Source organism: Prinia subflava, chromosome Z (assembly GCF_021018805.1).
Source record: "Prinia subflava isolate CZ2003 ecotype Zambia chromosome Z, Cam_Psub_1.2, whole genome shotgun sequence".
Taxonomy (NCBI): domain Eukaryota; kingdom Metazoa; phylum Chordata; class Aves; order Passeriformes; family Cisticolidae; genus Prinia; species Prinia subflava.
The window spans coordinates 83,252,127-83,264,625 of NC_086283.1; the positions used below are offsets into that span (position 1 = coordinate 83,252,127).

At 41.8% G+C, this 12,499-nt stretch overlaps 1 protein-coding gene across 1 annotated transcript in view; it reads right to left on the reverse strand.

Annotated features, from left to right (window-relative positions):
• Positions 1-12,499, reverse strand: part of CCBE1 (collagen and calcium binding EGF domains 1) — a 96,527-nt gene that overhangs the window by 4,693 nt on the left and 79,335 nt on the right. Inside the window, exons 6-10 of the mRNA XM_063423325.1 lie at positions 8,731-8,837; positions 3,624-3,744; positions 1,560-1,699; positions 1,432-1,467; positions 851-886 (exon numbers count right to left, since the gene is read on the reverse strand). Of these exons, the coding sequence (XP_063279395.1) occupies positions 851-886; positions 1,432-1,467; positions 1,560-1,699; positions 3,624-3,744; positions 8,731-8,837 (440 nt within the window). The remainder of the gene's footprint in view (positions 1-850; positions 887-1,431; positions 1,468-1,559; positions 1,700-3,623; positions 3,745-8,730; positions 8,838-12,499) is intronic.

Below are 12,499 nucleotides of genomic sequence, written 5' to 3' on the forward strand. Positions count from 1 at the left end.
TCAGAACCCCATCCTTCTTTATCTTAAGCACTTGCAGGGATGGGGCATCCACAGCTTCTCTTGGCTACTTGTGCCAGTATCTCACCACTCTCACTGTAAAAAATATCCTAATATCCTAATGTCTAATATTTAATTTAAACCTGCCTTCTTTCCATTTGAAGCCATTCCTTCATCCTGTCACTACATGCCTTTGTGAATAGTCCCTCTCCAGCTTCCTTGTGGATTTTCTTCAGGTACTAAAAGGCTGCAATTAGGACAACCTGAAGCCTTCTCTTTTCTAGGCTGAAAAATCCCATCTCTCTCAGCCTTTCCTAATAGGACAGGTGCTCCAGCCCTCTGATCAAGTTGGTGGCCTCCTCTGGACTTGCTCCAACTGGTCCATGTCCTTCCTGTGCTGAGGATCCCAGAGGTTTTTTTAAAACAAGTTCACCTAAAAACAGGTCGTTAATACTCATTCCTTTTTCTGAACTCAAACCCTATAGTTTCCCAAATCTGAGAGAGATGAGGGGCAGGATTTAAAAAAGTTCCAGGGATCAAATTCCCATTGGGAGCAGAGATCTAAATAGCAGCCTGCATGGTTCTGCCTTCTAAGGGTTTCTCAGCACTGCTGTAAGGCAGAGGTGCACTTACAGCTGGGTGCTTTCAGTCACACACCCAGCAAGGGAAGAGGTTTGTAGGCAAAAAAATTTGGACGAAAAAATTAACTTCTTTGTTTCCAACAGCATTTTCTGTGTATGTAAATTATCTGTTAACTGGATACAGGAGGTTTTTTCCTTTAACTTTTGGCTGACCTGTGGTTAATAGTCAACATCACTCTATTGTGGAAATTCCTCCTATGTGGAATACTTACAGGTATCCCCTTTGGTCCTGGTGCTCCTCTCTCCCCCTGTAATCAAGACCACCCCAGTTAGTTTGTTGTGACTAAAGGAAATTAAAAAATCACCATTTGCTTCTGCAGCCTCACTTACTGTCCCCAGATCAAGAATCATCAGCTGGTGCTTGTTTGGAAAAAGAAAAGGAAGTCAAGGAGGAATGCAAGGAAATTTCTGCAGATTCTATTGGGAGCAGAGTGGGCCATTCTGATATTTCTCCTGGACAGTAACAAGTGAATCAGTGAATGGGAAGACTTCACAATGAACGAAACAGGCTAAACATCACCATTTCTTCATGGAAAAGCCAAAAGAGCTGCAGAGAAAGAGGAGAATGCTTTGTGACCTATAGCCTGGCAGGACTATTTGCAAGACTTTAGGAATGGCAAACTCAAAATAGCAGGTGGATGACATGAAGAAGTGGGACAACAGGATGCTTTCATCTTAGCAAAGGAAATGAAGTGGTGAAAGGATGTGACTACAAGTGTGTAGAGTCTCTCTATCAAACCTGCACTTCACAAGTTCATGTGCCCATCTTATGGAAATTAGTACCTCTCCTCACCTTGCTACCATCTCTCCCTGGGGCTCCAGGTGGGCCCTGCAAGAGAAAAGAAAGTATTCACAAGGGTGTGAGAAGTTGTGGAGCTAAGGGCAATTGTGCAGTGCACAGCAGGAGACAGGAATACTGACCACAGGGCCCCGTCTGCCCTGCTTGATGTGTGAGATGTCTGGAGATGGGCCCATAGGTCCCATTGATCCACGGGGGCCTGGCTGTCCGGGAGGTCCAGGTAATCCAGGAGCTCCTGGACTCCCTTTAGGTCCTGGAGCCCCTGAAATCAAAACCAAAAGTTATGTGCCAGAGAAAGCCTTCAGGACACTTCATTAGTTCAATAAGTGGGAAACAACCATTTTTTTAAAGATCCAATGGGCTGGTTACTTTAACATACCCAAATCCATAACAACACAACCAATTTATCTGCATCTGCACATCAGTAGTCATCTGAGGCAACATTAACTCTTGTTAAAGTAGCTGCAAGAGATGACCACCAAACAATTAAATCTTCTGCATAACAAGAATTTGAGTCTGCCAGGTACTTAGGGACACAGACTGAGAATGAAAAGAAAAGCAAAAATGCCTCATTTTCACACAAAGAACAAATCACATTTTAGGAACATCTCATAAAAAGAAAGCCTCAGAAAACTCATGGGAATTTTGGGTCATGGGCATATATATTACTGACAGAAGCAAGATCATTCCAGTGGGGAGCTGCACTTCTCTTTTGCCTAGTGCAGTAGCCAATGTATTAGACGCAAAAGAGGCTCTGTTCCTCCATTTTGCTTTCTATTATTTTCAACTTCTGCTGGTTCAGCAGAGCATGTTTTTAGGAAGCATTCAGGCAACAAAACATATATTCAGATCAAGAGAAACAGTAAGAAATGCAAACCAGAAAATCAGGCACCTGAATCAACATTTGCAGACAATAAAGACCATTAAAATGTCTGTAGCTGAAACACTTGATTGGGGGTGAAACACTTCTCTTCACACTGAGCGTACACAAAAGACACAGAAAATAAAAGCAGAGAGTAAAAAGCATTCATCAGGACTGAATATATACAGTTAGGATTTACAAAAGGAAACAACTCAAGTTCAGGGATGATTCCCTGGGACTCTTCCTGGGGCGGGGGCAGAAGAGGAGGTGAGCAGGGGTGGTTTTAGGGGGAGCAGATTTCTACAGTACCTCGGACAGCTCAGTCAAGAGGAAACTCAGTGGGTGGAGGAGTCAGGGTCAGGCCTACCTTGGAGGGATTGCAAAGCAACCCACTCTTCCCTTCAGAGTCTGTTGCAGAACTTCTAAACATACTATCCTTGCATTAATGATGAACAGAAGACTGAAGATACTCATCCTCCAGGAAAATTACCCATCCTCCAAGAAAATGAGATAAAGACCCAGAAAAAAAAAGCAAGACTGAAAAAGGGGATATAAATTGGAAAGTTGGGTGAAGTTCAGGAGGGAGTAAATCAATCCTCATAAGGAATATTTACCAGAAATCTGTAAGAATCCTTCTAAAATCCAGCACAATGCTTGGATTTATTGCTGACCCCAATTTAGATCTGCATTCAACAGAATTTGCAAAATTTTGAGTATTGCTGGCTGCCAGGTACGAGGTGTGGATTACGTTTGGGCTTTAGGATCTCTCTGGTTTTTGCTTTGTTTCAATCTATGACTTAGCAAAGAAGGTGTGAGTGGAGTTACACTTTTCTTTTCAGATTCTTTTCAGTCTGGGATACAACGTAAAACCAGCAGATGAATCCTCGCAAATCAGACAGGGAAAAATAAGAGTTGGCACAAACTCCTAGAAACTGAAAGCACATTTTTTCCTCTACTACTGATGGTGAGCTAGAGCAATAGATATTTCTGAAATGAAATGGAGAGTGTTTTAAGACAGGGTTAAAATACAGGAAATGACAACTGAAGCAGGTGAGATATCCCAGGGAGAGGGAGAAATTTAACATGGACAGGACAAATACAGCTTGCATGCCGAGAAACACATGGAGTCACAATGGATGATGTCAGACTGTTGGCAAAGGCTGACCACAACAGCCATAAAGTTTTGGGTTTTTTAAAATTTAGCACACATGCAAACATAATATATCAATCAAAATATGAATGATATGAAATCATATCACACTGGAAGACTGAAGTTTACATTTGCAGTCCTAGTGCTATTGCACATTTCCACTCCTGGTCTTACCTGGAGGGCCTGGTTGTCCAGGCTGGCCTGGGGGGCCAGGGATATAGGCATTAGAGGCAAGCACCTTTTCACCAGTGATTTGCTTGCTAAGATCAGCAGCATTATTTGGCAGCAAAGCAACCTGTCAAGACAAAAAACCCAAAACAAAACAAAACAAACCACAAAACAAAAACAAACAAACAAACAAAAACCAAACAAAAACCAAAAACAAACAAACAAACAAAAAACCCCAACAAAAATCCGTGTAAGATATTTATTGTTCAGCCAGATAAATCACATTCTTATTTAAGCTTTCATGTGAACAAACAGCTATTTAAATATTTCAGGAACATATAAAGTGTTTATTCATATCCTTGATTGATGTAATCAGAAGAATGTTCTTATTCTGTGAGTCTTTTCACTTTTCAAGTCACTGTGGAAATATTGCATGCCAATCCAAGAGAGGACAGAGGAAATTCAGGAGAGATACAGCAACAAGTTCTGAAAAACTTGAGTCTCATTACTGCTTCTTGGGAAATTTATTTTTCCTTACTTGAAGTTTCCTCTATTCATTTACTGCCTTTCTCAGGGCAACATTTGCTCAGATGTTTAAGTTCTGAATTGCTGCACAAGCCACTAACTTCCCATAGGTTTTAATGAGAACCCTAAATCCTTTGGGCCCTGAATCTGGCCCTGGAAAGTAACCACACTGTTTAACCCATCAGATGTCTGGATCTGCTCTGCACAGAGACATAAAGATTAAGTAAGTGAGAATGTGAGGAGAACTGCACACTACAGTTTAAAGTGTCATTGTCCATTACCTGTTTAATTATCCATGAAACTTTCATCTACCCAGTTGGATATATTTAAAAATTAAATATATTTAGAAATATGTGCAAATGTTTAGTTTCTTAAGAGGCAGCTGAAGGGAGATGACAAGGCAGGAGACTGGTCTGCAGTGAGGAAATTTTATTAGTGGTGTGTGGCTGCATGTAGAATTAAGGATTTTGCTCTGCCATTTGAACTGGAAAACTATTTCAGCAATAGTGGTGCAGACATACCTCTGGGTGAGCTTTGTTGCTTCTTGAATGAATTTGGCTCACTGGATAATTTGATGCTGAATTCTGCAACATTTGCCTGTTAGAGCTGCATTGAATAAAGCTGATGTTGACTCCTCCTATTTGACAAAGCTTTTCATCAGCTATCTGGAATTCTCTGAGCTGCGCTGTTCTCAAAACTCCTACCTGTTTCTGTAATTATTTGACATACATTCTTCTGCCATTACTGCAAACCTAATGTTTGTAATGCACAGATTAAAACACAGTGTTATGCACCTGCAGTACCTACTTGAACTGTGAAAATTTCCTTTGGCAAACAAGTTATTGCTTAAGGATTGCAATTTAAAGGCAGCCAGTGCTGCTTGTACTTTGGGGTTGAATGCACAGAACAGTTCTGAAGAAAAAAAAAGTAAGGAAAAAAAAAAAAGTTGGAAAGGCTGAGATAGTTCCTGGTGGCATTTCCGAAACATCAGTTTGATTTTGAGACTGGAACTCAAAATGTGATGACAAGGGCACAAAGATTTATCGGCCATTTGCGAGTTAGGTTTTGGAGAGAACTGCAGTTTCAAAGACCAGATGACTGCACTATAGGCAAATTAAGAATCATGATGTAAGTCTAACAAGAATTTGGTAGATTTACTCCACCCCTGCAGAAATCAGTGGCTGAATGAGGTAATATTTTCACAGAAGTTCCACAGGGTGTTTCTTATATTCTCACTCTTATGAATTTGCTTTTCACACAGAAAATGGGGATTCAACACACCTGTAGCTCTGGGGTAAGCTGTCATCTCTGCTTTTTCAAAGGAAAATATATGCTTTGTTTACCAGTGGCCCTGCAGCTTTCTCAGCCAACTTCCCAGCCAATGCAGCACAGACCAAACTGTGTGGCTACTGAAGGTAGAGGGCTACTCTGTGGGACACAACACCCTGCCCCTGGGGCTGAAGAGGAAAATTCAGTAGTTGGGGGCTCTCACAGCCTCACTGGCCAGGGATCAGCATGAGAAGATCTACTGGCTGGCTCTAGTCAGCAAAGATTTGTTTCGTAGAGCTGTGTCCTGTCCAGAGCAGGTTCCTGGCTGGATACAAAGGAAAGGCTTGCAAGGACTGTGGTGCAAGACCTCCACTAGATGACACAAATCAACCAAGAACTCTGTAGTGCCAATGCTGCCATGCTAAGACAGAGACAAAAAGTCAAATTATGTGGCTACCTGAGAGCATTGTATTTTTAAAGTGGTTTTTGTGAGAATATTTTCAGTGTCATCAGTGAGTGCTTCTCCTTAGGCGTGGGCACAACTGAGTGACAAACTAGTCAAAGTCCTCTTTTCAGCTTGTGTGTAAATTTCTCAAAATGTCTCATTCTGGGGATCTATAGGTATATCATTTGATAAATAGATGTCACTTAGTACATAGACTCAGACATAAATATTCTTCAGGTTATACTGCAAATGTATACCGGTAAAAAGGTGCATTTAGTGGCAAAGGCTCATCATGAGGAGGATTTGGAAGTGTATTCCTTTCTGATGCTTATGCCTGGCATCTTCCTGCCAGCTAGGCTGTTGTAACAACTGAGTAAGTTAGAAAAGAAATCACATAGCTGCTGTGAAAGCATCTATGCATGCTTCCCCACTGACTCAGCTGGACTTGAAGTACATACTAGGAGTGCCAAAATACCCAGGCTCTGGTCTAGCTCACTGCTCTTTGGTATCTTCTGGCCAGAAAATGGTTGTTACATGCACTGGGCCAAACCATGTGTTTTTGTTGTTGACTCATATCCTCTTAGCTATTGGCTATAGTCACTGGCCTAATTTCTGTTTCACCTTTTAACTGAACCAAGATCCTAGTCCAGGGTAACCTTGGCTTTCTCCATCTACAGCTCCAAATCCTAATGGCCCTTGGAAAAGAATGGGCTTTTCCCCTCCATGTGCCTGCAAATATTAGCAAGGGTGAATTCTAAAGAAAGACTGTTCTAGAAACAAGGCTTCCATGTGCTCTGTTTCTTCCTGCATTTGGAGTTTTGCATAGTTTCTAGGAGGTCTGTGGTTTAGAAAATTGGACAGTGCTTGTCAGGAGTGATGTTGAACATGGCTTTCTAATTAAGATGTTTAAACACATCTGTGCAATAGGATCAAGCTTACTCATTTTTTTGTTTTTTTAATCATTGGCTGTGTGTCAGCATGCCAGATATCTTTCCCCCAGTTTTTCAGCTTTCCACTCTTCTTCCTTTCATCAAGGTCCTAGATCAACCTAGGACTGCCCACAGATCTCTAGTCTGCATCTCACTGGATGACAGGCTTTTCTGCTAGCCACAATTTTGAATAAACTTCATACAATCTGAAACCCTTAACCACAAAACTGAAGACTTATTTCATAAACCATCCCCCTGGCAGACAGAAATGAACTTTTCTATGCAAAACAGAACAGCTATAACCACAACTATTGATAGATGTCCTCCCCAGGAGAACTTGGCCACAGGGAGTGGCTGGTGAAGCATAAGGGTTGATGTCTCCCTGGGCAGAGAAGCACCATGGGGCCAAGTCTACACTCAGCAGACACAAAACCTCTCTGTTCCGTGGGGTAACAGTTGCTGAAGGTATCAGGGGCCTTCTCTTTCACCTCTTTGTGTATGGAGCAAAACTCAGTGGGCTCCCTCTGAAGACGCCATGTGGATCAAGTCTCACTAGGGGGATACTGGGGGAAAAATTAAGTTAGCCACTGTCACAGGCCTTAGCTATGAAGCAAGAGTGAGCTGCTTTGTTTGTCCACATCTACTGTACAAATGCCCACAGTGACAGGTATCAATGGTCTGAGTTTTCCTGGAACGAGTTTTGAACACAAACATCTAACAGAGAAGTTAGACACAAAAAACTTCCATTACTTCCATCAATCAATTCTTGAGCAAACAATGTGGCCAAAAATGTGACCCCCAGATCCTTCCCTGGAGGTCAGTGTGAGCCTGCTCAGCATCATGGACAACAGCTGGAGGAAGAGCAATCCAAAAGCATAGATCTTTTTTTAATGTCTCTGCTCCCATATTTTTGGAAAACAGAATTTCCATCACACATGAAATTCTGTCACTGCCACATTTGTGTTCATACTGATTCAGGAGGAATTCGTGATGTTGTGAGATTTTGGCGATACATACTATCTCCAACCTCAGTGAATTTCACTTTATGAAGAAGATTTCTTTCTTCCTAATATTAAATGAGTAACATCAAATGCAATAAGTGAATACACTAAATTGTGTTTTGACACAATGGAAAGAAATAATGGAGTACCCTGGGTGAAATAATTACAGCCTGTCAGCATGAATTGCTGAGAATATTCCTACAGAGACCTTCAATTTCAGAGAACCTCAGTGTTCAAAGAGATACCACCAGAAGAGGCATTACACCTGCAGCCCTGCGTATGCATCTCCAAATCTGAGGCTGGGTCTTTGCATTATTTCAATCCTGCTAAAGTGCAAAAGAGAGCTACATACGGGAGCAACTAAAGCCCAGGATAGATTTCTAAATGCCATGTTCTCTACTTGCAAGGGAATAGGTGAGAACAAAAAAAAAAAAAGTTTGTGACTAAGGGTTTTTCTTTTTTCAGGGGAAAGTCATATTTAAAGCTAGTGATATTTTTGTTTAGTCTCACACCTATTTGGCAAGAATCCTGTATTAGCACCCTATTAATGAAAAATCATGTTCCTGCTGAACATCTCGGAAATGTCTTGCACGTGCTTGCTCTGAAGATGGATCATGTCCAAAATCCAGTGCATTCAGAGTGAATGAAAAGCTCAGGCCAGCACAGATTGCCAAGAAACCTGGGCTCAGCCTGGGATGAGAGTTTGTCAGACTCTGTTATCACAAGCTTGGTAACACAGCTCCGTGAACTTGGAGAGCTTGCTTACAAGTTGCATAGGAGCATGAGGGAGAGATGCTATTCCTACATGATTTTAAATTATATTGCCATCCTCTTTTGTATTGTACAAGAACCACATGTCAGTGACAGCTCCAAACATAGAAATTAACCTCAGTTGTTGTAAAACATCCAGGTCTGGTAAAGACATGACTGATCAGTGTTCATACCTTTTGCTTCAGCTGTAAAACTGTCTGCTTTATTTGATGGAATTCCTTACAAGAGGCACAGCATGTCCCCGGTTTTGCCACATTTTCAGATTTCTCAGGAAGCTCAGCTGAAAGAAAGCAGTTTCCGCTATTAATATAAAAATCCAAAGGAAAGAAATTCATAAAGGGATAACAAAAGCAACTTGAAGGTTGTTATATTTCCCTGGACTATGAAGAGAGGAGGGAATCCTGCCATTATTAGATCTCTGACTCTGAATTTCTGGGTAAGACTGAGAAACTGTACAGGGACAGCTCTGAGCACATTTTTAAAGCATCTGTTTCCAGTTAACAGTCCCCAGAGAATTCATTTGTTTAATACCTGGAAAAGTTCACACCCCTTCTTTTATCTTTTTGTTTAGGGTAGAGTAACCCCATAGATCTGAACAGATTTACAGTCCCCCGAAGGGCAAATTTTCATATGCTATAAATTACGGTAAAATCCCTCAGAATATGCTTATTTTGCTCATTTTGCACAAACTGCTCTTTATCATCATGGGTTATTCTCCATGTGATGGAATCAGCCTGAGCAGAGATGGGGATTGAGATTAATGGCAGGGATTTAAATCTGCGCAAGAGGAAGGGTCACATCTGTTGATACTATGCATGAATAGGATCTTTTCAAGAATCCATTAAATTATTCAAACTGTGAGAGATATTGCAAATGTTATTTTTGTCCTTTTCCCAGTACCATACACAGTCAAGTAGTTCTGCATTGCAAGCAAACAAGCATTTTTGTAACAGATGTCTGCTTAAAGACAAATCTGGATTCCAAACCACAGAGTGACACATACTGGCAAACTCTAGGTGAGTTTTTTTCACTTCAGCATTGATGGAAAATATCAAGTCTGTTGAGGCTTTACATACGATGTGCGGCCCTGTATGATGTTACCTGGGAGGGTTGCTGGGCACGTTTGAACAGACCTTTTAGAGCATGTCCTGCAGTGGAAAAACCCTGCTGGTGTTCCTGTTTAAAGCCTGGGAATCTTTAAAATCTTCCAATAGGGTCAACTGCATTGTGCTGAATTACTGTGTTACACTTGTCTCTTGGACAAACCCTTAAATGTCCTTCATCTTTTCAGAAATGTGTACTGATTTTGAAATATCTGACTCTTTTTAAATGAGTCCTGAAGTTTCCAATACTAAAAATATTGTATGTTACTTGACTTTAAACATTTGCAGGGTCTAGTATGGAAGACTGCAACCATCTGATGGTCATCTGTGGACCATCTATGCACATATTTAGGAAAGGCTGATTTTCGATATGTTTAGTCCATTGGCTATAATGACATATAAGGTATGCTTGATTTTCGAAGACAAAAATTTATCTCACTTATCTGCTAATAAGTCAGGAGAGAGATGTAAGAGCAAGATGCTGGAATAACCAGGAGCATTAAGACTGCTATTAGTACTGAACTGATTGGAAAATTGGGACACAAGGGCTTGGGTTTTTTCCCCAGTCATGAACTGCCTGTTCTCATGGCTGCACTCCAACAGCCTTACAATATTACACACATTATTTACCATTTTTATGGCAGCAAGCACAACACTGCTGTTTGAGCTTCCCAGCCCTTTCCCCAGCACAGCTTTGGTACCTGATCAGCTTTCTGTGCAGTGTTCAGATGGCTCAAAGATTTAAGTCCTGATGGTACTATTTGGTGTTTTCCAATGGACTTTACACAGCACAGAATAGAATTTCATCAAATTTCAGCTATGCTGGATCCAGGACTATTTAGTCACAAGGCCTCCCAGAGGAACTCCAGCATTTTTGTGAAGGTACCGGAATACACAGCATATGCTGCTTTCCTTCTTCTCTCCTATATTCCTAGAACTAATCATTTTGCCTTTGATTCCCTCCAAAGCCTCTTTGTCCATAAACCTTTCTCCTGTATATGAAATAATCTGCACCATGCAGGGCTGTTTTTCCTTAAGAAGGAATTGATGTGCTGTAATGAGGACACCACTTTACACTTCTGTAAAATAAATCTGCTCTTGACCACAAGTCAGTTTTGCAAAGTTCTTCACCCCTCTTCAATTTTTCATCTTCCTTTAGAAAAACCCAGTGTCTTGACATGCCCATTTTTGGACCTGTATAGGAGTTACAGATGGATTTATATGGAGCTGTTAGAAAAAAGAAAACAAAACTCTTCTTCCTTTCTTTTTCAAAGATCAATAAAATCTGGATTTTGTACTAGTCTCAACAATAATTTCTTTTAATAGCTATCTCACCAAATGAGTTCTATCATTGTGTTAAGAAATGTTGCTGAAAGCAGCACACAATCATGGGGAGAAACTGCCAGAGCCTTTGCTATTGAAAACCTAAAGTAATCCCACCAGAATCTGTGGAATTATATGCAGATTAAGAAGCGGTGAATTTGGCCTTGTGTTTCATTATAAAACCCTGTTTAACTTCCAGAAAGATGAGACACACAGGGCTGACCAGTACAGATGAAACAGGGCTGTAACAATCCACGGAGAGGGATGCTGGGGGGATCAGCTAATGTTTGGGAAATGTCATACCAGTGAGATTTCTGCAAAGCCGGCTGGATTGACTTGTTGGAGAAAGAAGTCCAAGATTGTTGTATGAGCTGCATCCCAGGAGAGAGGTGGAATCCCCCTAACTCATACCAGACAGAGGTGATGATTTGCCCGGGGAAGGAGTCATCCATCAAACATTCGCTCTACCCCCGTCCAACCCTGTATCAGGACCAAACTACGAGTAAAGCCAGAATAAAGTGTGGATAAAGCCAGAAGTCACCTAGGACAGGCCAGCAGAGGCAAAAGGCCATTAGACTGAGCCACCCACTCATGGTGCAGAAACCGAGGTCACCTACCAAGGTTGGCTGGGCCAGCACTGAGCAAGGCACTTACATAACTTGTTTCCATTGCACAGACCTACATAAGGAAACTGAAATTATTTTGAAACAGGATTAAAGCAGCCCCATTTCATAAAGGTTCTCAGAATACCAAGTTTAGCTCACACATGATGTGAGTCCTTTAATCTTTGTGAGACACTGGTGAGCCCCGTGGCACCTGTTGCTAAGAGATCAGCTTGGGGGAGTGATGTGTTTTCTTTGTGTATGGGCTCGGAGGCCGTGCCTTGCTGGAAGAGGAGGAGATGCTGGCAGGGGAGAGCTCTGCAGGAGCTCTGCTGCGGGCGGTCTTTGCATGGAGGCTCTTGAGCTAATCATCTGTGTTGTATTATGTGGGCTCAGCCTGCTGAGATGGTTTCATCTGTCTGCTTCTGCATGGGTAGCTGTATTGTCTCCATCAAATGGGACTGCGGATGCAAGAAAAAAATGCTCCTTCTTCTTGCATCCACTAACCAACCCAAAGCTCTCTGTCAAGCCACTTACAGAGCCAAAAAAAAAGTGACCACATTACAGTCACTTACAGAGCCAAAGAAGTGTCTGAATTGCATCGTTCACGCGTAGAACGATGAAAATGTGTCTGTATCTCACGGAAAACATGCTCCCTCGTTAGAGATGGAGAAGGACACAAGTGTTTTTGCCTTTCACACTAAATTTTAAAATAAAATGTGAGTGTTCTGGCTACGATGCAAAGCAAACGATGTGTTCATTAGGCAGCCGCTCCGGCCCGGACGCGGTGCAGGGCTGGGGCTGGCCGCGGGGTGGAGCGTGGCTGCAGCTGGTTCCGAACACAACCCTCTCCCTCGGAATGAGCCACGGACACGACTCCTCCTTTGCGCCAGAGGTCTGACAACTCGTAACAT